Genomic DNA, 24,317 nt, shown 5'->3' on the forward strand with positions numbered 1-24,317 from the left:
AACTGCTCTAATTCTTTAATATTTGAGGGGTGCCTTCCACCAACTGCTGTTTTCAGATCTCGCCATAGGTTGTTGATGTTTTAGATCTGACTCTTCACTGGCAACTCCAGAACAGTCCAGCATCCCTTAACCATTCCTGGGTGCTTTTTGATGTGGGTGTTTGGTGTCGTCATCCTGCTGGAAAGATCCAGAACCTTCAATGGAGACACAGTTTTTGGACACTGGGTTGAACATTGGACAACAAAACACATGACATTTTGTATTGCCAATGAGCTCCGATTTTGTTTTATTGGTCCACAGAACATTTCCCCCAGGATTTAGGCTTGTTTAGGTGGGTTTTTGAGAAGTTCAATAGTGCTTTCTTTTGTCTCCTTCAGCAGTGGGGTCTTCCTATGTTCACCAATGACCAAATGAAGCATTCAAAGAAAATAACACCCTCCCTACAATCAATTATGGGGGAGGTTTGATAATGCTGTGGGTTTGCTTTGTTGTCTCTGATACTGGGGGACTTGAATGTGTGCAAGACATCATGAAATCAGAAGATTATCAAGGTGTTTTGGAGTGCAATGTTCGACCAAGTGTCCAAAAACTGTGTCTCTGTTAAAGGTTGTGGGTCATCCAGTACGACAACAACCACAACAAACACACATAAAAAGTAGAAAGATGCAGCAAGCTACAAGAACGCTTTGTTGGCAAAGGCTGTGCAACCAAGTTCTAGCTATGGGTGACAATTTTGTCCATGCCATTTGTCTTTATTTTCTAAAGTAAAATTGTAAACTTAAGTTTACAAAAATAAAATAGGTTCTGCAATGTTGAAAATTCAATAACAAGGTGGAGACCAAATCTATTTTTTTCAATTTCAACTTATTTTATTTGAAATAGGGAATAAGTTAAGAAAGGTGCAAGGGTACCAATATATTTGGCCTCAACTGTATGATTCAGTTTTGATAGCAGTTTAGAAATTGAGTTTTGACTACAGTTTTTGATAGCAGAATTAGAATCAGAGGCACCTTTAGAGGCTATATAAAAAGGCGTTCTCTTATTCTGACAAGATGAGGAGGTTGAAACCTGATGAAAGATTGTTTTCAACCATATGCCTCTGGCAGTTTCTGTCACCAGTCAGAGTCATTATATATATTTTTGATTGCAGAGTACCACGGAGCCTAGTTTTACAGATAGATGGCCACAATATGAACAAAGTGTAAAGGTAAAAGTGGAACAAATAAGGATGATGTAATTATATAAAGACAATACACAACTTTCTTCACTTCATCACTGATCAGTTCCCCATAACTGTGGGATGTACTGTAGACATGATGGCCAGTGGTAGAATGATGCTGAAAACAGACTTACAAACCAAAAGTATCTTTAAAAATGAATAAATTAAAAACAGGATATATACAAAAATATTAGCATTAAGGATATTTATGTACAATTTCCCAATGACAGTGGATATTTAAAATGCCAATTCAGCTTCCCAAGCCACTGGAAAGCTGAGTCCTCATATCTTCAGAATCATCTCTCCATCATTCCATGAAAACAAAACCACATTAATTACCTCCAAAATGACCAGCAGCTGCACTGATAACACTTTTCAAAGAATATATTGTGAAAGGTCTAATGGTTAGTCCTTTGCTGAAAATAACTGAAAACCATTGTAGAACATTGACTGGGTTTTAATCTGAATGTTTGAACAACCAAAGACTTAAAATCCATTCCTTAGATATGGGATGGAATACGGATGGTATTATTAGGTATGCAGTACACAAGTGTTTGAGCATGATTCACAAATAAGTTGATTATCATTGGAGTATATAATTACAGGGAAATGCTTATTGAACTTTGTAGTAAGAAAAGTTAATCAAGAGTAATAAAAATACACTTTAAACAATAGAAGAGAGTAGAAAAGAGTAGTTTTCATCATTGGCACAAAAACATTGCAGCAGGATTCATGGTGTCAGTCCTGAGAGGAGACTGTGTTCATCAGTAGGCTTTTTTTCTTCTTCTAGAAAAGTTGTAAATAGAGAATGCAAATAAACAAACAAACAAACAAATCATTCCCATCTCCTCTTCTTTAGGAGTGCCTGGAGAGGTGTTCCATGTATAGAAATTCTAATTCTATGGAAGTCTCTGCGTAGTCGAAGTCCCGCCCACCTCGGCCAACTCCTCAAGCTGTCAGTAGTATCATAAATGCTTAGTCAAGAATGGCTACAATGTAGAGGAGAAATGTTCACCTGAAATGCCTGTGGCCTGATAATAATGTCAAATATTCCAGTTAATCCAGGTTTGATAACAAAATTAATCAAAAACATAACATACAGTAAGTGATATCCTGAAAAAAATACCCCTCAGAGTTGCTTCTCAAGCAGTCTGTGGGTATATCTTGGAAGACAGTGTCCAGCATACCACAACAAGAAAACATCCTCAAACATGGAATCTCATTGTAGAGAGGAACCAATTGGGATAGGAGAAATCAGCTTCCTTTAGCCGTCTAAAGGTGTAGCTCTAAAGAGATGCATACAGTAGGTGGCTACTCATGTCAAATGTCCAATGATGCGTTTGGAGCTACCGCACAACGTCAATAGGAGCATATAGTAACTGACAGACATGAACACAACTCAAAATAAACCAGGAGATTCGTACTGTCCTTTTCAAATCAGAAGGATATCAATAAGATAACAAAATCATGATATCATCACAATGAATAATGATAATGATAGTCAGGAGTGTGTGTGTGGCCATTGGCAGTTCAGTTCCAGGTGCACAACAGAGGTCAGAGCATCAGAGGTTATTCTGGTTGTATCCAGAGCACTGTTCCACTCTTCCACCCTGAGCCCTGCTACAGACCCTCCAGTCCTACAGGTTCTCCCCAGGCTGGTACTGGGGCTCAGTGGAGGTGAAATAGTCTTCCAGAAAGCCCTGCAGGTACTCAAAGGTGGGCCGCTCCTCGGCGTCCTTCCTCCAGCAGGTCAACATGAGGTCGTGGAGGGACTCAGGGCACTCAGCTGGACAGGGCATCCTGTAACCACGCTCCACCTGGTCCAACACCTCCCGATTCACCATGCCTGGGGGAGGGAGGAGGGGAGGAAGAGGGAGATGGAGACAGAGAGAGAGGGTAAAGGGAGAGAAGAGAACACAAACATTAATATACAGGAACCATTCGCAGGCACAGAATGATGACCCCAAAGATACTGCGTCAACCTTCATGGTTTCAAAGGTTAACAGTGTCATCACATAGGAAGTCTTGCTTGCCAGCACTGTGTGTCTTCGGCAAGAAGTCAAGGGACGTGCTCTGAGAGGGATAAGCAATTCCATCACATATGGAATCTGTTCACTAAGTGACATTTTAGAAGAGTCATGGTAGCTACCTGGATATGGGACTCTGCCTTTGGTGGCCAGCTCGGTCAGCAAGACCCCGAAGGACCAGACGTCAGACTTGATGGTGAAGCGGCCATACAGTGCAGCTTCTGGGGCTGTCCACTTGATGGGGAACTTTGCTCCTGCAACAAGAAAGAGAGACACACATTAAACTAGAGAAATCTCAGTAATGTCTGAGGACAGCATTCCAATTTGTCTGAAAACCGAAAGATTAAGAGTGAGGTGAGTGAGACAAACAGGAGAGAGGTGATAGACAATAGAAAGAGAGAGATGGTAATCAGCGCCCTCTAGTGGTCTTACCCTGCCTGGCGGTGTACTCGTTGTCCTCTATGAGACGGGCCAGGCCGAAATCAGCCACTTTACACACCATGTTGTCTCCCACTAGGATGTTGGCAGCCCTTAGGTCTCTGTGGACGTAGTTCATCCTTTCTACGTACGCCATCCCTGAGGCAATCTGAAGAGGAGACACAGGTTTTGGTTTAACTGAAACAGACAGTGTGTGTGTGTTGGCACTTAGACAGTATTTACCATCTCTAAACTCTCTTACCTGTGAGGCCATGTCCACCAGCTGAGGAAGGCGGAGCATCTTGCCCATGTCTCCCTTCAGGAAGTCCAATAAGCTTCCTTGTCCCATGTACTCAGTAATAATATAGATGGGCTCTTCAGACACCACAGCGTAGAGCTGGACAAGCTTCTCATGTCTCAGCTTCTTCATGACCTGAGCCTCCTGGAGGAAGGCCTCGGGGGACATGGTACCGGTCTTCAGGGTCTTGATTGCTACCCGTGTCGTTCCATTCCACGTGCCTTCACAGACGAAAGTTACACAGCTAGTTATGTCGTTGTAGTAACAATTGTCATCAGATCATGTTTTCAAAACTGTCAAATAACACCAACTGCCAAGGAATGTGTTTTTGATGCAATGATAAATGCACTCTATAGACATTCGAAGTCCTCTACATGGCAATACTCCCTGCTTTGTCTGAGAGGATCAGCTAGTTTAGGGAGTCGGCTGAAGATCAGAAGAATCACACTGATTCCTACAGTAGCTGATTAAATCCCAAAGACAGTAGTGATAGTGGACAGAGACTGTCTTACCCATCCAGACCTCTCCGAAGCATCCCTGTCCCAGTTTGAGGTCGAGGCGGAGGGAGTCCCTGGGGATCTCCCAGGCATCACGGGCCAGGCCCTGGGTCTGAGGCTTAAGTACGGGACACACCTCCGTCAGACAGTGGCACAGTCCGTCTGCATACTCTGAGAGGAAGGGAAGAAAACATGGTGAGCTCCAATATCATCTTCTGGTAGTGTTACTGTTATTGGTTCTTCACATGTAAAGAGTCTCCTTTTCTCTTCTTGTTTAGAAGGAATGACTTACTGTGGTAGTGAGCGACAAGCTGCTGTAGGTTGTTAAACTGAGTGCGTGAGGTGATGTAGAACCCTCCACTGTCCAGCTTCCTGATCTTGTAATGTTTCACGTTCAGCCCTTTAGTGTTGTCATAGTCCAGGACTGACAGACAGTAGGCACCTGAGGAGAGGAACATAAGAAAGGAAATCAGTAAAGAAAGCAAGATAACCTTGGGGTGGAAATATTGCTTCATCCTTTATTCTTCAATCCATTAGCTGATGCTTTTAGCGACTTCTCCTCTTCCTGGGTTCCAAGGGAAGAGTAGTTTGAATGTGTCCTTTTGCGTTCACAAGTTCCTTTCCCTTGTGACAGGTCCCACAAAAACTAAACTGTAGCCAGTCTGCCACCAGAGGGCAGCACCAGCCCAGTGAGCCAGCCTGATGAGTGAACTCAAAGCCCCACTGGGAATGCCCCCTTCTTCCCTCTCTGTTTGAACTAGGCGGTAGGGCCTGTGGTTGTCGAACGTTGCAGATAGAGATGTCATGAAAAGTGCCAACATGATTCCTTATTCTACATGTTATCTAGAGGCATGTTTGTTCCAATAACATATTTCTATCCGAATACTTGTTCCCCTCCATTGTGCCCTGCTGAACACGCCCCTGGCTCCACAATGACCTACTTCTGTCCCACTCAGTCACCGAGTCCTCCCCACTGCTCCCACTCAGTTACCGGCAGCGTAGTCCCCTGTAGCTCAGTTGGTAGAACATGGCGCTTGCAACGCCAGGGTTGTGGGTTCGTTTCCCACGGGGGGCCAGTATGAAAATGTATGCACTCACTAACTGTAAGTTGCTCTGGATAAGAGCGTCTGCTAAATGACTAAAATGTAAAAAAAAAAAAAAAAAAAAAATAGCTGTGAAATAGCTACTTTAAAAGAACATGGTTACACAGCTACACTGCTTCATCCCCAGAAAAGGACAATGCCAATGGGCCGGCATTCCAATATGGTCTTAATTGTCAGTGGAGACACTTTGGTGTAATCTGTGATGTGTTTCCACTGGAGATGCTAGGCTCAGACACTCACCTTTGGTGGTCTCGCTCTCTCTCACCAAGAACGTCCCTTTCCTGTTCTCCAAACCCAAGAGGAGCCGCTCCGAGTCGCGACGTGTGATCTTCCCAAAATACCACCTAGGGAAGAGAGGGGAGAGAGCACGAGACACAGGGACCAGGTTCAGAGGAGGGGGGAAAAGGTGTGGCTGTGTGAGAGAGAGAGAGAACCGCCCGTGCTGGCTTCTGAAAATAAGTGACTTAAACTCCTTCTGTGCATGCCCCAATCAAAGAAGTATTGCATTCTGATTACTGCCCCTTACCTGGAAGCCATAGGCAATCTGAGATGACTGGTAGGATAAAGGTGAGAAATGGAATCATTACAGAGGTTAATTTGTGTGTGTTATTATCATGTGTGTCTATGCATGTCAGCTTGTACAGTATGTACACCTTCAAGGTGCATTCCATTTACAATTAAATACAGAGAGAGAGATTTACTCTTCTGCCTGGATGGAGTCAGAGGGAGCCACATAATTGCTGGGGATGTAACCGCTTTCTCCCGTAGTCAGAGATCGAGCCAGCCACCAGTCCCCTTCTCTGTGGAGACAAGAACGGAACAGAATCTCACTGACGTTCTACTTTACACAGTGATTCTACTTCACGTGGAGTGATTCTAAAGACAGTACTCAGTGAAAAACTAACACACATTCCTAATGAGTGGACTCAACAACAGGAGGAGATTACAGGGAGGTTTCCTGGACTGGTCCTAGGAAATCAGCCCTACAACTCCTAGGAATACTAATGGAATGGATCCACAGGGGATTCAAACACCAACGTGTACTATGACACCATTAACCAAATGCAGGGAAGTTATCATCATGTGAACAAGCAACTATGATGCGTTAGTGACATGAACACACTGGGACACACAAAGACAACAGAAGCTTCACTAACCTGCTGTTCAACTTTCTCCTAAATACAATTATGAAGGTATGCAATGGAGAAAAAGTTTGGGGAGATAGAGAGGAGATGTGAAGGGGGTGGGTGGGGTTAAAAAAAAGAGACAGAAAGCATGTTAGCAAAGCCGATTTGTAGAGATACAGTGTACAGAACAGAATCATTACAACAACAGTAGTTATCCACCATCCCCTCATCCCAACACTACAGCGGAAGCTTTAGGCCTAGCTCACCATTAAACCAGAAGTTAGTCTAAAACTTTTACATCAAAGCAGGATTTTCATTGATTGTATAGACAGAAGAGAGCTTATTTAAAACACAGAATAGAAAAGGTGATTCGAAGCACAAAAATGTGGTGTAGAACTAATATCAATATCAAGAAAGCATAATGATACATATCATTACATTGACATATTAGCCATTTAGCAGACACTCTTATCCAGAGCGACTTAAAGGAGCAATTAGGGTTAAGTGCCTTTCTCAAGGGCACATCGACAGATTTTTCACCTAGTTGGCTCGGGGATTCGAACCAGCGACCTTTCGGTTACTGGCCCAACGCTCTTAACCGCTAGGCAACCTGCCCCCCCTAAGCTACCTAAAGCTAAGACAATGCGTTTGGGTCATAAATGGGAAATAATAATGAAACATTATCGGGGGGTTCACTAGGCTTATGTGTTTGTCCTGGCAACACTGTAGGTCCTGTGTGGCTCAGTTGGTAGAGCATGGTAGAGGTTGGTAGAGGTTGGTAGAGCTTGGTAGAGGTTGGTAGAGGTTGGTAGAGCATGGTAGTGTTGGTAGAGGTTGGTGGAGCATGGTAGTGTTGGTAGAGGTTGGTAGAGCATGGTAGAGGATGGTAGAGGTTGGTAGAGCATGGTAGAGGTTGGTAGAGCATGGTAGAGGATGGTAGAGCATGGTAGAGGATGGTAGAGCATGGTAGAGGTTGGTAGAGCATGGTAGAGCATGGTAGAGGATGGTAGTGTTGGTAGAGGATGGTAGAGCATGGTAGAGGATGGTAGAGCATGGTAGAGGTTGGTAGAGCATGGTAGAGGTTGGTAGAGCATGGTAGAGGACGGTAGAGGTTGGTAGAGGATGGTAGTGTTGGTAGAGGATGGTAGAGGATGGTAGAGGATGGTAGAGCATGGTAGAGGATGGTAGTGTTGGTAGAGCATGGTAGAGCATGGTAGAGGTTGGTAGTGTTGGTAGAGGTTGGTAGAGCATGGTAGAGGTTGGTAGAGCATGGTAGAGCATGGTAGAGGTTGGTAGTGTTGGTAGAGCATGGTAGAGGTTGGTAGAGGTTGGTAGAGGATGGTAGAGGATGGTAGAGGATGGTAGAGGATGGTAGAGGATGGTAGAGGTTGGTAGAGCATGGTAGAGGATGGTAGAGGTTGGTAGAGGTTGGTAGAGGTTGGTAGAGCATGGTAGAGCATGGTAGAGGTTGGTAGAGCATGGTAGAGGTTGGTAGAGCATGGTAGAGGTTGGTAGAGGTTGGTAGAGGATGGTAGAGCATGGTAGAGGTTGGTAGAGGTTGGTAGAGCATGGTAGAGCATGGTAGAGGTTGGTAGAGGTTGGTAGAGGATGGTAGAGGATGGTAGAGGATGGTAGAGGTTGGTAGAGCATGGTAGAGGATGGTAGAGGTTGGTAGAGGTTGGTAGAGCATGGTAGAGGATGGTAGAGGATGGTAGAGGTTGGTAGAGGATGGTAGAGCATGGTAGAGGTTGGTAGAGCATGGTAGAGGTTGGTAGAGCATGGTAGAGGTTGGTAGAGGATGGTAGAGCATGGTAGAGCATGGTACAGGATGGTAGAGGTTGGTAGAGGTTGGTAGAGGATGGTAGAGGTTGGTAGAGCATGGTAGAGGTTGGTAGAGCATGGTAGAGGTTGGTAGAGGTTGGTAGAGGTTGGTAGAGGATGGTAGAGGATGGTAGAGGATGGTAGAGCATGGTAGAGGTTGGTAGAGGTTGGTAGAGGTTGGTAGAGCATGGTAGAGGTTGGTAGAGGTTGGTAGAGGTTGGTAGAGCATGGTAGAGGATGGTAGAGGTTGGTAGAGCATGGTAGAGCATGGTAGAGCATGGTAGAGGTTTGGTAGAGGATGGTAGAGGATGGTAGAGCATGGTAGAGGTTGGTAGAGGTTGGTAGAGCATGGTAGAGCATGGTAGGACATGGTAGTGTTGGTAGAGGTTGGTAGAGGTTGGTAGAGCATGGTAGAGGATGGTAGAGGTTGGTAGAGGTTGGTAGAGCATGGTAGAGGATGGTAGTGTTGGTAGAGGATGGTAGAGCATGGTAGAGGATGGTAGAGCATGGTAGAGCATGGTAGAGCATGGTAGAGGATGGTAGAGGTTGGTAGAGCATGGTAGAGGATGGTAGTGTTGGTAGAGGATGGTAGAGCATGGTAGAGGATGGTAGAGCATGGTAGAGGTTGGTAGAGCATGGTAGAGGTTGGTAGTGTTGGAAGAGCATGGTAGAGCATGGTAGAGGATGGTAGTGTTGGTAGAGGATGGTAGAGCATGGTAGAGGATGGTAGAGCATGGTAGAGCATGGTAGAGGTTGGTAGAGCATGGTAGAGCATGGTAGAGGATGGTAGAGGATGGTAGAGGTTGGTAGAGGTTGGTAGAGGTTGGTAGAGGTTGGTAGAGCATGGTAGAGGTTGGTAGAGGTTGGTAGAGGTTGGTAGAGGTTGGTAGAGGTTGGTAGAGCATGGTAGAGGTTGGTAGTGTTGGTAGAGTTGGTAGAGCATAGTAGTGTTGGTAGAGCATGGTAGAGGTTGGTAGAGCATGGTAGAGGTTGGTAGAGCATGGTAGAGGTTGGTAGAGCATGGTCGAGGTTGATAGAGCATGGTAGAGGTTGGTAGAGCATGGTAGAGGTTGGTAGAGCATGGTAGAGGTTGGTAGTGTTGGTAGAGCATGGCGCTCGCAACGCCAAGGTTGTTCGATTCCCACGGGGGACCAGTATGAAAAATGTATGCACTCAGTACTGTAAGTCGCTCTGGATAAGAGCGTCTGCTAAATGACAAAAATGTAAAAATTTAAACACTATGAGTAAAGCTGCATCAGCTTCAGGGGCAGATATAATAATAATAACAACAACAACAACAACAACCCTCTATCATTCTATTGTTCTCAGCTCAGGCCTTCTAGGTCAACACTTTGTTATAGCTGCAGTATTGGGGGCTAACTAGAATAATATGGTCCACTGCACTTCTATTGATTAGAGCAAGCCTAAAATTTGTAAAAGCATCACGGATTGACTCCCCATGATTGGGTTACATTATCAGAATGAATGAACAGTCATTTTTATAATTTGAACACGTACATTTTAGTTATTTAGCAGACAGTCTTATCAAGTAATCAGTGCATTCAACTAAGGTAGAGGGAAAAAAGGGGCTAGTCGCAACAAAAGAAATATCAGCCTCCAAGTAGAAGCACCAGTGAGACATACAGCTGTGCTTTTGTGAATGAGCATGAGAAAATAGTAAATCTAGAACAAAAACCTGTCAGCTCACACAAAACAGATCCTTATTAAGGGAGCCTGTTCCTATGGTTACGGGCTGTACAGAGGGGGTTTGGGGGCAGAACAGCCAGCCAGCGCAGCGAGAGATCAGACATGCAGAGTACAGTGAGTGTGTGTGTGTGTGTGTGTGTGTGTGTATACACAATGGGTGGGTCTAATCCTGAATGCTGATTGGTTTAAACCGCATTCCAGCCGGTGTCTATTCCACAAGTTACCACCAGCTAAATCTATGACGTTAAAATGTCTATTTACTCTGTTCCATCTGACTGCCCAATCCACTGTCTCATCAGCCCAGCCAGGCACTTTATAAACTTGATCTCCACTATAAAAAGCATCTAGACATTATCTCACATTTCTTTTAGACTAACATTTAGTTTTCAACGGCAGAGATTTGTGTAAACCTTCCTGTCTGTCTCTCCGACATTTGCAACATTGTTTCAATATTCAAATTCGATCTCCAGCTGTCCCATAGTAATGAACGTGTCGGGACGAGACAGACAGGCAGGAAGCTTTTCTCAGCCAGTCGAAATCATGAATCAGCATCACTTTTATGGATATATACAAAGAAATATCAATAGAAAACAGGTAAAACTTAATGAAGTGCAGCTAGTTTGCAGTCTTTCCAGCTTCAGTTTGAAATGATTGTGTTAGCTGTGTTGTTGGCTAGCTCCTCTGAACAACAGTGTCTTGGCGAGAGAGCACATTTTCTATGACAGGTGAAATCGCACATCATTAGCTCATTGTTATGGATGTATCCAAATTAATGTCACTAGAAAACAGCTTAAACAAATGCAAATGCAGCTACTTTGCTGTTATTCTGGCTGCACTGTTTGACGTGACTGTATGTTAGCCGTAGTTGGCTAGCTAGCAAGCAAGGGATAAGAACATTGCCAGCCAGTATGGCAATAGAACAAACGACTGGGTCGCGTCTCCGGCAACCAAACGGATAGAAGGAAGAACAACCAGCCGGCTTGGGTAGCAACCCTAGATTTGTGTCGGGACTATCTTGTGGAAGGATGAAATAGTATGAATAAATTCATCAAAATAACGTTTTTAATGAAAATATGTCAATCATTATATAAATATGTTGGTAACCCGATGTATAAAAGTGATAATGCCCTCGAAGCCGGTGTTTAGAGGATATATTATATCCTCCAAACCCTGGCTTCCCGGGCATTATTACTAAATGTACATGGGGGGGTATGGCTGTGTCTATCCCTGTAGGTGTGACATTATCCTCATCCCAGTGTGTGTGTGTGTGTGTGATGTTGCCTCACGTGTTGTTTACTATCTGTAGCCGCTCGCCCTTCCTGAAAGACAGATCGGAGGCAGTGCGAGACTCGTAGTCATACAGTGCCACGAATGTTGTCACTCCTCCTGTGGGGGAGAGAGCAGACAGAGACTTATCTCAGTGGAGAGGATCATGAAATATTAAGTGATATAGCAATACCATGTTTAAAAATACACAATATGTACAATTCATATATCCCGAATAAGCTGTGTTTCAAATTGTACTGAATAAGATTTGCATATACTACAGTAGTCAGTAGCATCGAATAAATGGCATCCAATGGAGCTCTATCCGTTTTATATAACAATTATTTCTTTAGTGAAATTAAATGATTTAAATGCTCCTCTGGGCGGCAGGCAGGTAGCTTAGTGGTTAAGAGCGTTGTGCCAGTAACCGAAAGGTCGCTGGTTCTAATCCCTGAGCCGACTAGGTGAAAAATCTGCCGATGTGCCCTTGAGCAAGGCACTTAACCATAATTGCTCCTGTAAGTCGCTCTGGATAAGAGCGTCTGCTAAATGACTAAAATGTAAAATGTAAAATTTTTATAATTTATTTATATGCCATACTAGGTTATTAGTGGGTTATCTGGGCCCTAGTGTCTTACCTGCGAGTGTCCCTCTGTTAGGAGACGTGATGCTACTGGTGGACTCCGCGCCCCCAAACAGGGCCAGCTCCGGGGTATTGGTCATGGGCTGAGTGGGCTGGCGTGTCCCATCCACTGCAGGGCTCCGATTGGGTGTGAGGGTATGCTGGGCAGGGCTGAAGTTGTGGCTGCCGCCCCCTCCTCCCGAGCTGATGTCTTTGGGCTTGCTCTTGGTTCCCCCCATGGCCTAGGCCTATAAGACAAACAGAGAGACGAATAAGCTTCTGCAATTCAGGAAAAAATATATACTAAAGTGTATATTTAAATAGAACACAGTTCACTAGTTAAACCTAGTTCTTCTCCTTTCTACATGGATGGTAAAGGCTTAGAATAGCTACAGTATTTTTAGCCAACTACCCTCTCACACTAGGCCTCCCCTCCTAGGCAGCTTAACCGAGGGCAGGGCCAAGAGTGGAAACTGAAGTACATGTGAAGTCATACAGTTGCTATGTTTTAACCACAGCAATATAGTGTCATGTGCAGTAATAATACATGCTAAACCTAAGCTTGTAGCTGCCACTCCTCAGCTACCATTCAGCCACGGCTATGAGACCCTGCCCCACTCCCATCCTCCACCCCCTCCACCACCTGCCTCCACACCCACCTATCCACAACTAAATACACAACCCAGCACAGCAAACAGAGAGGCTTCTTCCCCCCAAGAGAGATCATTGAAAATGAAATGTATGAAATGGTGTTACAGAAATGACAGAATGTTCAAGAACATGCTAAGAGAGCAAGAAATCAGCTACTAAAGTATATATGGACATGGATGTGTATGCCATCATGGCTTTCATCATGGCTTTGTGCCACTGTGTGGCCTCCAGTATTCAGTGGCAGAGCACATATTGTTCTCCGCCATCATGGTTTTGCAGTGGCACTACAACACTAGTCGATGGCAAAGGGCGTAGTCACTGTCCTCAGTTGATTTTACACCAATTAATGAGTCAGGCTCAATAGACTCCCTCCCAGTCAGATCAAAGGGCTGGTTGTACAGTATGGTACCCAAAGGGCTGGTTGTACAGTACCCAACCTAACCTCTTATTCACACCCTCCTACCACCCAGTGAATAGTGTGACTTGATGCCGTGTCATCGCTCGAGCTCATTTGCTCCAGATGAATGCTGTGATCATGTTGCCCAAGGTGACTCAGTCAATCTGGCCATGTGGCTACATATGGGCTCATAAACATAAAGGCATAATGACACATAAACATAATGGGCTAGAGTTCAATTGAGCATAAATATTTACATGTTGCTGAATCAGTGTGTATAAGTACTGTAGCAGCTGTAAACAGAACAGTTCTCTCTTGAGATAAATAAAGGAGATGTTCTCAATGAGAATAACCTGGATGAATAAAGGAGGCGTTAACTCAATGAGAATAACCTGCATGAAAAAAGGAGGCGTTATCTCAATGAGAATAACCTGGATGAATAAAGGAGGCGTTATCTCAATGAGAATAACCTGGATGAATAAAGGAGGCGTTATCTCAATGAGAATAACCTGGATGAATAAAGGAGGCGTTATCTCAATGAGAATAAACTGCAGTTCCACAAGAGATTTTGTCAAGAGTATACCAATGACATATGAGGAGTGTTTACACTATTTAACACACAATTAAAGGGATACTTCGCAATTTTGGAAAAATCCCCAGTCAGTTGAACTCGTGGATACCATTTTTATGTCTCTGTGTCCAGTATGAAGGAAGTTAGAGGCAGCTTCGCAAGCTAATGCTAACTACCCATAGACTTCCAGTCATTGGACTAATGCTAGTTAGCAACTTCCTCCAAATTGCACGCAGAGACATAAAAATAGCCAAAATCATTGCCAAAATCCTGAAGTATCCCTTTAAGGTGCAAAGATCGCTTGAAGACTCTTGCTCTCTACTCCTCCTCAGCTTCCTGCCTGCATTCTTAGAGACTCCAGTTATAAACACATTAAGTATCTCAGTCTTCTCTAATAACAGCTTAGTGCACGGAAATCATTACACTAAGTCCAGGATAATTTAGGGACTCAACCCACCACTACTGTCATGGATGGATATAGGCCTAGCAGTGGGGGTTTGCTTGGGATAGATACTAATTTGGAGAGAAGAGGCATGTTTTTTCAAAGTCCTAGTAGTAGTCACCTAAGCCCCAGGCTAGAAAGTGTCAATGTTGATTAGAAATTTGGTAATTACTGGTAGCTTCTCTTTTTGTTTTTGCTTGTCTGGGGTCAGACAGGGCTATGACCATAGAAATATAACCCCTAGAACAGACATCTCTATGGTTATGGTAGAAGTAGGTGGGCTAATGAGCCCTATGCTGAATCCACTGTTACCATTACTAGTGCTATTCATACTAATGAGACTACAACCAAGGGCTGTGACAGTCATGGAATTTTACATTTACATTTACATTTTAGTCATTTAGCAGACGCTCTTATCCAGAGCGACTTACAGTCAGTGCATACATTTTCATACTGCATACATTTTCAAATGACGGTTATTGGTCAGCCAAATGACCGCGGGGGTCACCGTAATAACCTGTTGAATAGCATTCATTTTCCTTTTCTTTTTCGCAGAAACGGACTCAACCGCACAAATGCTCGGCCGCCCCGTCTTCAGTGAGCTGTTCACGCCACACAGTTAGGACAGTTATTTTATTTGCATGACTGCCTTCATCCATAACCGGCAGTTACACGGTTATTGTGCCAGCCCTACTACAGCTACTTTCAATCTTGTGGATCTAACTATGGAGTCAGTCAGTGTGTGGTAGTGGTCTCATTCAACAGACATGTGTCTTACTGGTAAGCCTGCTAAGCTAAAGCAGAGCAGCAAGGCTAGGCTAAGACACCAAGGCTGAGACAGCAAGGCTAAAACAGCAAGGCTGAGACAGCAAGGCTAAAACAGCAAGGCTGAGACAGCAAGGCTGAGACAGCAAGGTTAAGACAGCAAGGCTGAGACAGCAAGGCTAAAACAGCAAGGCTGAGACAGCAAGGCTAAAACAGCAAGGCTGAGACAGCAAGGCTAAGACAGCAAGGCTGAAAAAATGTATGGCACACAAAGAAAAACACGCCTCTCTCAATTTGTGAGACCCATCCGTGCTTCACGTCTGTCAGAGGACACACACACACACACCTGGCAGGCACCCAGCCTCTTGCTGCTTATCAAACATAGGAGATTCCAATGGATGGAATGTACACTACACAGCAGCAGCCCGTCTAGCTTGCCATCCTCCATCTTTCTCACACAAACATTTTCATGAGGGGGAAAAGCTGAACCAGCGGGGCTCATTACATTTCTAGCCCAGCCGGTGTCGGGGGGTGCTGGTGGTTAGAGCGCGGGGGTCAATGAGGATAGAGAGGCGGTCCATATGTCACCCAAGGGTATGTCTGTACAACGGGGTAGTTCTACTGTACAATAGCTAACAGTCTGGCCAGGTTAGAGCGCACACACACTCGGGCAGACACAAAGAGGACGGGTGGCACAGCAAGCCGGTCTTTGTCTTTTGTGTGTCTCATCCAATAGACTGGTTGCATGGTTAATAAGCCATTTCCTCTCCCATCTCACCGTCTCACTCAGTCAAATAAACCCTTCATATTTCACACAACTGGCACTTTTATGATGGAGTAGTTATTTGAACGATATGTCGCAGGTATTTATTTAGTAATATACATTATCGCTTGTGAATATGCTGAAACCATGTTATTAGTGGCAATCAACGTAATTTCTCAATACTAAAATCAGCTTTAGACTATAGCATGCAATATATATAGCAAATTAAAATAAAACAACATTTCATCCCATTAACATCTAGCCAGAGGTGTTCTATCACAATACTCCAAAACAAAACTCCAACAAAGCTTGTTTGTCAGATCTGACCAAACCTGACCAAATCTAGTCTCAGATAGCTGAGTGAAGTAAACATCAGATAGGTCTCTAAGTGTAGCTCAGTTGGTAGAGCATGGCGCTTGCAACGCCAGGGTTGTGGGTTCGTGTCCCACGGGGGGTCAGTATGAAAAATGTATGCACTCACTAATTGTAAGTCGCTCTGGATAACAGCGTCTGCTAAATGACTAAAATGTAAATGTAAGTCTTGGCTCTGGGGCATTCCACCCATCCTCTATTACACTACTGGTCAAACAAAGAAGTCTATTGTCAGCTCACACTCACAGCGAACCCTGCAATCAAACACAATATGCCTGATTCACATCATATACACTACCAGTCAAAAGTTTGGACACACCTACACCTAGGGTTTTTCTTTATTTTTACTATTTTTTACATTGTAGAATAGTAGTGAAGACATCAAAACTATAAAATAAAACATATGGAATCATGTAGTAACCAAAAAAAGTGTTAAACAAATCAAAATATATTTTATATTTGAGATTCTTCAAATAGCCACCCTTTGCCTTGATGACAGCTTTGCACACTCTTGGCATTCTCTCAACCAGCTTCATGAGGTAGTCACCTGGAATGCATTTCAATTAACAGTTGTGCCTTCTTAAAAGTTAATTTGTGGAATTTCTTTCCCTCTTAATGTGTTTGAGCCAATCAGTTGTGTTGTGACAAGGTAGGGGGGGAGTATAGAGAAGACAGCCCTATTTGGTAAAATACCAAGTCCATATTATGGCAAGAACAGCTCAAATAAGCAAAGAGAAACGACAGTCCATCATCACTTTAAGACATGAAGGTCAGTCAATACGGAACATTTCAAGAAATTTGAAAGTTTCTTCAGGTGCAGTCGCAAAAACCATCAAGCGCTATGATCAAACTGGCTCTCATGAGGATCGCCACAGGAATGGAAGACCCAGAGTTGCCTCTGCTACAGAGGATACGTTCATTAGAGTTACCAGCCTTAGAAATTGCAGGCCAAATAAATGCTTCACAGAGTTCGAGTCACAGACACATCTCAACATCAACTGTTCAGAGGGGACTGTGTGAATCAGGCCTTCATGGTCAAATTGCTGCAAAGAAACCACTACTAAAGGACACCAATAAGAAGAAGAGACCTGCCTGGGCCAAGAAACACAAGCAATGGACATTAGACAGGTGGAAATGTGTCCTTTGGTCTCGAGTCCAAATTTGAGATTTTTGGTTCCAACCGCCGTGTCTTTGTGAGACGCGGTGTGGTTGAACAGATGATCTCCGCATGTGTAGTTCCCACCGTAAAGCATAGAGGAGGAGGTGTTATGGTGTGGGGATGCTTTGCTGGTGACACTGTCTGTGATTTATTTAGAATTCACACTTAACCAGCATGGCTACCACAGCATTCTGCAGCGATACGCCATCCCATCTGGTTTGGGCTTAGTGGGACTATCATTTGTTTTTCAACAGGACAATGAACCAACACACCTCCAGGCTGTGTAAGGGCTATTTGACCAAGAAGGATGGAGTGCTGCATCAGATGACCTGGCCTCCACAATCCCCCTACCTCAACCCAATTGAGATGGTTTGGGATGAGTCGGATGGCAGAGTGAAGGAAAAGCAGCCAACAAGTGCTAAGCATATGTGGGAACTCCTTCAAGACTGTTGGAAAAGCATTCCACGTGAAGCTGGTTGAGCGAATGCCAAGAGTGTGTAGAGTGCTGTCATAAAAGCAAAGGGTGGCTATTTGAAGAATCTCAAATATAAAATATATTTCAATTTGTTTAACACTCTTTTGGTTACTACTTGATTCCATATGTATTATTTCATAGTTTTGATGTCTTCACTATTATTCTACAATGTAGAAAATAGTAAAAATAAAGAAAAACCCTTGAATGAGTAGGTGTGTCCAAACTTATGACTGGTACTGTACATCCTAACCGAACCGTACTGTGCTGGCTCAGCCCTACTGTATGGTTTGAATCAGGCTGCACTGTGCCCATGCCCAAGACACTGTGCTTGCTATGGACCGAGGTCGACCACAATCTTGCGTGTGTTTTCATTTCTCTTCACACACCGCCTCTCCACAGTTGACAGCCACCTGGAAATATGGAAATGGTTCATTAAAGTCATGAAGCGACCATCATGTTTGGGCGGGAAAAGGAAAAGAAAGAGAGAGAGCGAGAGCGAGAGAGAGAGACACACACAGAGACAGAGAGACACACAGAGAGAGAGACAGAGAGACACACAGAGAGACAGCGAGACAGACAGAGAGAGAGAGACAACGCAGAGAGAGAGAATGCGAGAGAGAGAGAGAGAGAGAGAGAGAGAGAGAGCAAGAACTATACCACCCAGATTCTGCCTTTCTTTGTGATAAACCAGTGAGGTCCAGTCTGTGCCTCATTGGGTCTAATAAGCCTGAGGTAACTAAGCACTCAGCACCTGCTCCACCCAATACGAGGCAGAAAGAAACCCAGCAAAATCCCTCTGGCAACAAGGCATGGGGGAATGATGGATTTGCTTAATTATGCACAAGAAACCGGTAACGGATTCCAAATCCTTCAAGTCTCATGGGCTTTGGCTGAACAGGGGAATAATCTTTTAATTTAGCTGCCGGTTGTCTTATGTATATTACGTTTTTTTCTCTCTCTCTTCATTTTTCTGTTTCTTCTGAAAGGATAACAAGGATCATCTCTGAATAAGAAAGTGAAACTGAGACAATTCAAAGGCTATTGTGTCATTCATCTATTTATGACGGTGCATTGTCTGAACATTTCCTATTAATTCAATAACACATTCATAACATTTCCCTGATGAATTCAGTTAGTGTTTCTGTAAAATAAATTTGAAGCCCCTTTTTACATTTACATTTTTTACATTTACGTCATTTAGCAGACGCTCTTATCCAGAGCGACTTACAAATTGGTGCATTCACCCTATAACCAGTGGGTTAACCACTTTACAATTTTTTTTTTTTTGTTAAGAGAGGGGGGGGTAGAATAATTACTTTATCCTATCCCAGGTATTCCTTAAAGAGGTGGGGTTTCAAATGTCTCCGGAAGGTGGTGAGTGACTCCGCTGTCCTGGCGTCGTGAGGGAGCTTGTTCCACCATTGGGGTGCCAGAGCAGAGCAGCGAACAGTTTTGACTGGGCTGAGCGGGAACTATGCTTCCGCAGAGGAAGGGGAGCCAGCAGGCCAGAGGTGGATGAACGCAATGCCCTCGTTTGGGTGTAGGGACTGATCAGAGCCTGAAGATACGGAGGTGCCGTTCCCCTCACAGCTCCATAGGCAAGCACCATGGTCTTGTAACAGATGCGAACAGATTTTTGATCATTAAGCAGTCTTCATTTACTCATGAATAGTGGTTGTTTGTAACGCCAGGGTTGTGGGTATGATTCTCGCTGGGGCCACCCAAACAAATTTGTATGCACACACACTACTGTAAGTCGCTTTGGAGAAAATAGCATATGGCATATTATTATATTATGAAAGTAATAAAACAGCATACAGGCTTGATTCTATTTGTTCAGGCTAAGATTGAAACCCTATAGCCAACTATAATGATGATAGACTGTTGACTGTAAGTGAGAATGTTTAAGCCAATATTTACATAGTATTGCACTCTCATTCCAGTGAAAGGAGAACCACCTGTGGGAAAAAATAGACTGTTTTAAGTTCTGAGTCCCCCCCAAAAAAAGCTGTCATTGTGGCCTTGCTCTGACAGTCTGAGTCTGACATCAGTGGTGAAGTTTGACATTAAAGCCCCATCCTATCCACTAGCCTTCTTTCCGAAATGAAGAACAACAGATGCCAGACTGTTGGAGAGATACCCATCACGTTTGTACTGAGGCTCTTAGGCTCAGGCCAGGAAACACAAACATGTACTCTAGATGTGCTTCTTCCTTCTCTTGGCATGCAACTTATAGTACATCCAACCACACAGGTTCTAGACAACAAATCAACATACAGAATGACTCTGTCCTGTTACATAATAACATGTGACCTGCTTCCCAGGCTACTACCATTGTTATCAGCTGGAGACAAATCTGAGCCACAGGTATAGTCAACAGGGATGCTAAAGAAAAAATAGAGAGAAAGACTCATATCAAAAACTGAGGTACTGTACATTAAGTATCGACAAATCGGATCCTGAGGCGTAGGTTTCATGTCATTGCTCAATGTTCTCATTTAAGCGGAAGGTACACATCAACTTCTAGAGAAGAAGTGGGTTGAGGGGGAGCAGGTAGACTAGCGGTTAAGAGTGATGGTCCAGTAACTAAAAGGCTGCTGGTTTGAATCCCCGAGCAGAGTAGGTGATGTGCCCTTGAGCAAGGCACTTAACCCTAATTGTGCCTGTAAGTCGCTCTGAAAAAGAGTGTCTGCTAAATGATTAAAATGTAAATTTAGGGGGAGGGCATCAAGTAAAACAAAGACTAGGCAGCATTAAACCTGAGGGGTGTACAATGACGCGAGATAGAGGAGTTAGCGAGCTAACTTTGGCGAACTCTGAGTTCAACTCAGGATAACAGTTGAGACGAAAGTGGCAACGAATCCTTCAGAACTAACCTGCTCTGGGGCTGGGTAACTCGGGGCTAATGCTGCATTCGTAACCAAGTGTGAGGTGTGAATTTACCAGTTGTGAAGTCGTAAATACCAGTTGGATGCATTCACGTGCTTTGATGTTGCATTTAACTGCCGAAAATGCTGTTATCATGGTAATTTCCTCAGCATTGTATCAATGAAGAGTTCAGCATTTTACTTGCTGGGATAATCCACGTGTGAAATGCAAGTGCAGTTACATGCCTGTCTGGAGGTAACGGCAGGTGGAGGATCAATATCCACCTTCATAACATTTTCAGACACACAGAATCCTAAGTAGATCTAGCTAGCATCGTAGTACACCCCTATGGGGCTGTGTCTGAAAAATTTACTAACCATAAAATCCTTGCTTCCTCCAGTCCTTGTTTCCTCCATTCCATGCTCAAAGTTAATTGGAGGAGGTCCGAGGGAGGGACCTTGGACCTCCTCCTCCAAACGCATTTTGAGAGGAATTGAAGAAAACAAGGATTTAATGTTTTCAGACCCAGCCCTGGATCAGGCCTTGGAAGTATTCCTTCATCTTAATGCTCTCTATGTGGCCAGGGAGGGCAGGGAAAGTGGGAGGCTTTGGCCCAAAGCCTCCCACTTTCCCTGCCCTCCCTGCGTCACTGCCCACCAATCGCAGCCCTAATCCATCCGCTTGTTCTCCTCAGATTATCAACATCAATTCCTTAATCGCGTTCGGATATGCCGTGATGACATTCCATCTGGGGAGTCAGGACTAGCTGTAACCGAACATTGGTTGCAATACAATTTAAAAGGACCGGATATACCGGTTGTACTCACTGCAGGCAGCTACTGCCGCCGAGCACATATCTCATCCTGCCTAGACAAATCCATCTGCTGCAGTGTGCTAAATACGAGTAGGCACCCAACAGTAAATCTCCCCTACAGACGCCACAGAGCTAGGATTCAGTCAGAGAACTCATTAGGTAACTTAAGTCATGCTTATCCTGCTCAGACAGAGAGCTGCTCTGGTTCATAGCCCTTAACAAAGTTCAAGTACAGAATGAGGGTTTTTCGTTTCTTCCCACAAACAACATTTTTCTACTATTTATCTTTTATTTCCCTCTATACCTGTTGTTTACCAAGTGACAAATAAAATTGGATTTGAAATGGCACGCAGTGTTTACACATCCCTCTATTCGATTCAGCCAACCTTTGTAACAGGACCTAGCCTACATCCATCATGCACACTTCCTATTCAGTAAGACATTAATAGGTGAATTATTACTGTGTAGTTTCAATGGAGTCCATCCATACACCATTTAACACTCTCAAGCTTGTTGTGTTCAAACTCTTTTCATGTGATACAGTGTGTGTATCAAGTCAAGCCAGGAACACTCTAGGCCAAATAGCTCTCCCATGTTTGGAAGGGCCAAAATGTAAACATCCACCCACAGTGAGAGGAGGACACTGGCTGCTAGTGAGTGCTGACCTGAGTACAGCAGGGCGGCTCGGTCGACACTCACCACAGGCTGTGTCAGCCCAGAAAGACAGAGAAAGAGACCCTGCTCTGCTCTCCAATCACTGAGAGACACCAGGTCAGGATGGAGAGTTAGTGGAGCCAATATTTACCTCTCCACACAGACACACCAGCCGTTGCCATGGAGGTGATTCCTCGCATTCCACAAGCAACGGCTCAGATGCACTTGTACACTCACACTTATTTGTCAGAGAAACATGCAGAAAACGGCAGCAAGCTTCTCAGATAGAGAGAAAAACACAGCGTTCATCCTTTTCTCATGTTGACTCTTAGGAGTTTACTGTACTGTGGTTCTTAATAGGATCAGAGGCTGTGAGTCCTGATCCCTTTCACTGTTCAAGCGTGTGTGTGTGTGTGTGTGTGTGTGTGTCAGCAGCACTGATATTTCTGCTTTACCCAATCTAAGTTCATATCACTTACTGTTTTCAAAACAAAACATCCAGTCAGTGTGACCATAAAAGTCAGACTGCCCTCAAAAAAGGCTGAGGCTGGTTGGTCTTAAAACCCGGTCCCTCCACAGGCAGGTTACATTTTTACGACTTGAAAAACAACAAACGAGCCACTGGTCTGGCAGGGTTCCCAGGTCCATGGTTTTTCTAAAGGCCTGTTATCCCCAGTTCTTAATCTCACTGGAACACATATGAAATATTTTTGCAATTGAGGCTCAACTCGAAAATATCTAGGCCATTTTGTATTAGAGGGGATTCGTTTAGAGGACAGTTCCTGTGACGTTGTGGAGGGAGGGAGGAACGTTGTGGAGGAAGGGAGTGCTGAATGAACCAAAACAACAGAAGTGAATGTGAAGTCTCAAAGTTTTACCTTCACATCAAGCTACAAAAAGGTTAGATATTTCTCCCTTTTTCCATCTTTCCCTACTTTCCTCCTTTTGCATTCTTTAATAATTTGTTTTAATTTTATTTTTAATTTTAGTCATTTAGCAGACGCTCTTATCCACAGCGACTTACAGGAGCAATTAGGGTTAAGTGCCTTGCTCAAGGGCACAGATCGATTTTTCACCTGGTCAGCTTGGGGATTCGAACCAGCGACCTTTCGGTTACTGGCTCAACGCTCTTAACCGCTCAGTTACTGGCCCAGCACAACTTATACCACTCCACATTCTCCATGCTCCTATAATTCAGTCAAGTTACTCATTATAGGACACATCAAAATATTGCATCACAAAGTATCCTGTGACAAAATGAGAGTGTAGCGATAGCAAAGAAAAGCAACTTCTATCACACTCCCTGCAACCATGATTCAGAGACATAGCAAAGTCAGTAGAGGACAATTCAAACTATTCTGTGACAATCCTATTTGTAAGTCGCTCTGGATAAGAGCGTCTGCTAAATGACGTAAATGTAAATGTAAATGTAAACATGAGAGAGTGTGGCAAGACGAGAGCAGAGCAGAGCTAGCAGAGTGCAGCATGCCAGTATCACTCCATCCCTGCAGTGAGCCTCCCAGCCCAGCCTGGCCCATCTGATCTGAATCACAAGTCCCACATCAGTCCACAGATTAGACCTCCATGGGCATATCAAATCCCATGTTAGACAGCACCATTTCCCACGCAACTCTGACTGACTGAGCCATAGGCCTAAATATATTCCATCCCAACCCAGACTGTGCTGTACCATTCCTAGTGGCTTAGAAGAGGCTCTTAAGAGACAGACATGGAGAATTAAGATAATTTCCTCAGCTTCGACCTGGTTAGCTTACACAAGTTTGGGATGTGGATCTGCTAAATATAACTCTTTCCGTTTCTGATGATGCGTAAAGATTTTGGAATTGAAAAACTAAAATTGGTCGACTGCTTAGAATCACAAGACTATGAAAGAGATAAATCCTAGGGTGCCAAAAGTGATCATCACTGCTGGACTAATAAAAAGGTAGCAAACCAAAACACTACTTATGTGGACAGCTTCAGAGCAGCAGTGAAGCCTTAAAAATAGGTTAAAGTTTACAGAGGCTACTGTTAAACTGTAAGGAAGACACTGGGTAGGTGAGACAGCAGTTCATAATCTTGTTGTGTTAAAGGACAGCTTCGAAGTAGCCGTTATAACAGCAGTTGTGCCATTCCTATACGTGAGACATGACAGTTATAAGAACAGTTTGTTAGGTTACAGTTATCTTGTGAAACCGTGTTTATACAAAAGCGTGTTCGGTTTCCTGGCCTTAGGATTCATGGCTGCTATCTTGGCCATATATCTTCAGATAAATAGAGAC

The 24,317-nt window shown here is 44.0% G+C and overlaps 1 protein-coding gene across 5 annotated transcripts in view; it reads right to left on the reverse strand.

Annotated features, from left to right (window-relative positions):
- Positions 1–843: 843 nt before the first annotated feature.
- The window catches only part of LOC121537961 (proto-oncogene tyrosine-protein kinase Src), a 48,464-nt gene continuing 24,990 nt past the window's right edge, over positions 844–24,317 (reverse strand). For 2 of the 5 annotated variants that reach the window (XM_041845639.2, XM_041845640.2), the window contains exons 2-13: positions 12,121–12,352; positions 11,503–11,602; positions 6,719–6,736; positions 6,263–6,361; positions 6,088–6,114; positions 5,802–5,905; positions 4,751–4,900; positions 4,474–4,629; positions 3,926–4,182; positions 3,679–3,832; positions 3,369–3,500; positions 844–3,065 (exon numbers count right to left, since the gene is read on the reverse strand). In XM_041845639.2, coding sequence (XP_041701573.1) covers positions 2,857–3,065; positions 3,369–3,500; positions 3,679–3,832; positions 3,926–4,182; positions 4,474–4,629; positions 4,751–4,900; positions 5,802–5,905; positions 6,088–6,114; positions 6,263–6,361; positions 6,719–6,736; positions 11,503–11,602; positions 12,121–12,343 — 1,629 coding nt within the window. In that variant the 5' untranslated portion in view covers positions 12,344–12,352 and the 3' untranslated portion in view covers positions 844–2,856. The remainder of the gene's footprint in view (positions 3,066–3,368; positions 3,501–3,678; positions 3,833–3,925; positions 4,183–4,473; positions 4,630–4,750; positions 4,901–5,801; positions 5,906–6,087; positions 6,115–6,262; positions 6,362–6,718; positions 6,737–11,502; positions 11,603–12,120; positions 12,353–24,317) is intronic. The other 3 variants (XM_041845641.2, XM_041845642.2, XM_041845643.2) reach the window with 3 other exon arrangements.

Source organism: Coregonus clupeaformis, chromosome 24 (genome assembly GCF_020615455.1).
Source record: "Coregonus clupeaformis isolate EN_2021a chromosome 24, ASM2061545v1, whole genome shotgun sequence".
NCBI classification, from domain to species: domain Eukaryota; kingdom Metazoa; phylum Chordata; class Actinopteri; order Salmoniformes; family Salmonidae; genus Coregonus; species Coregonus clupeaformis.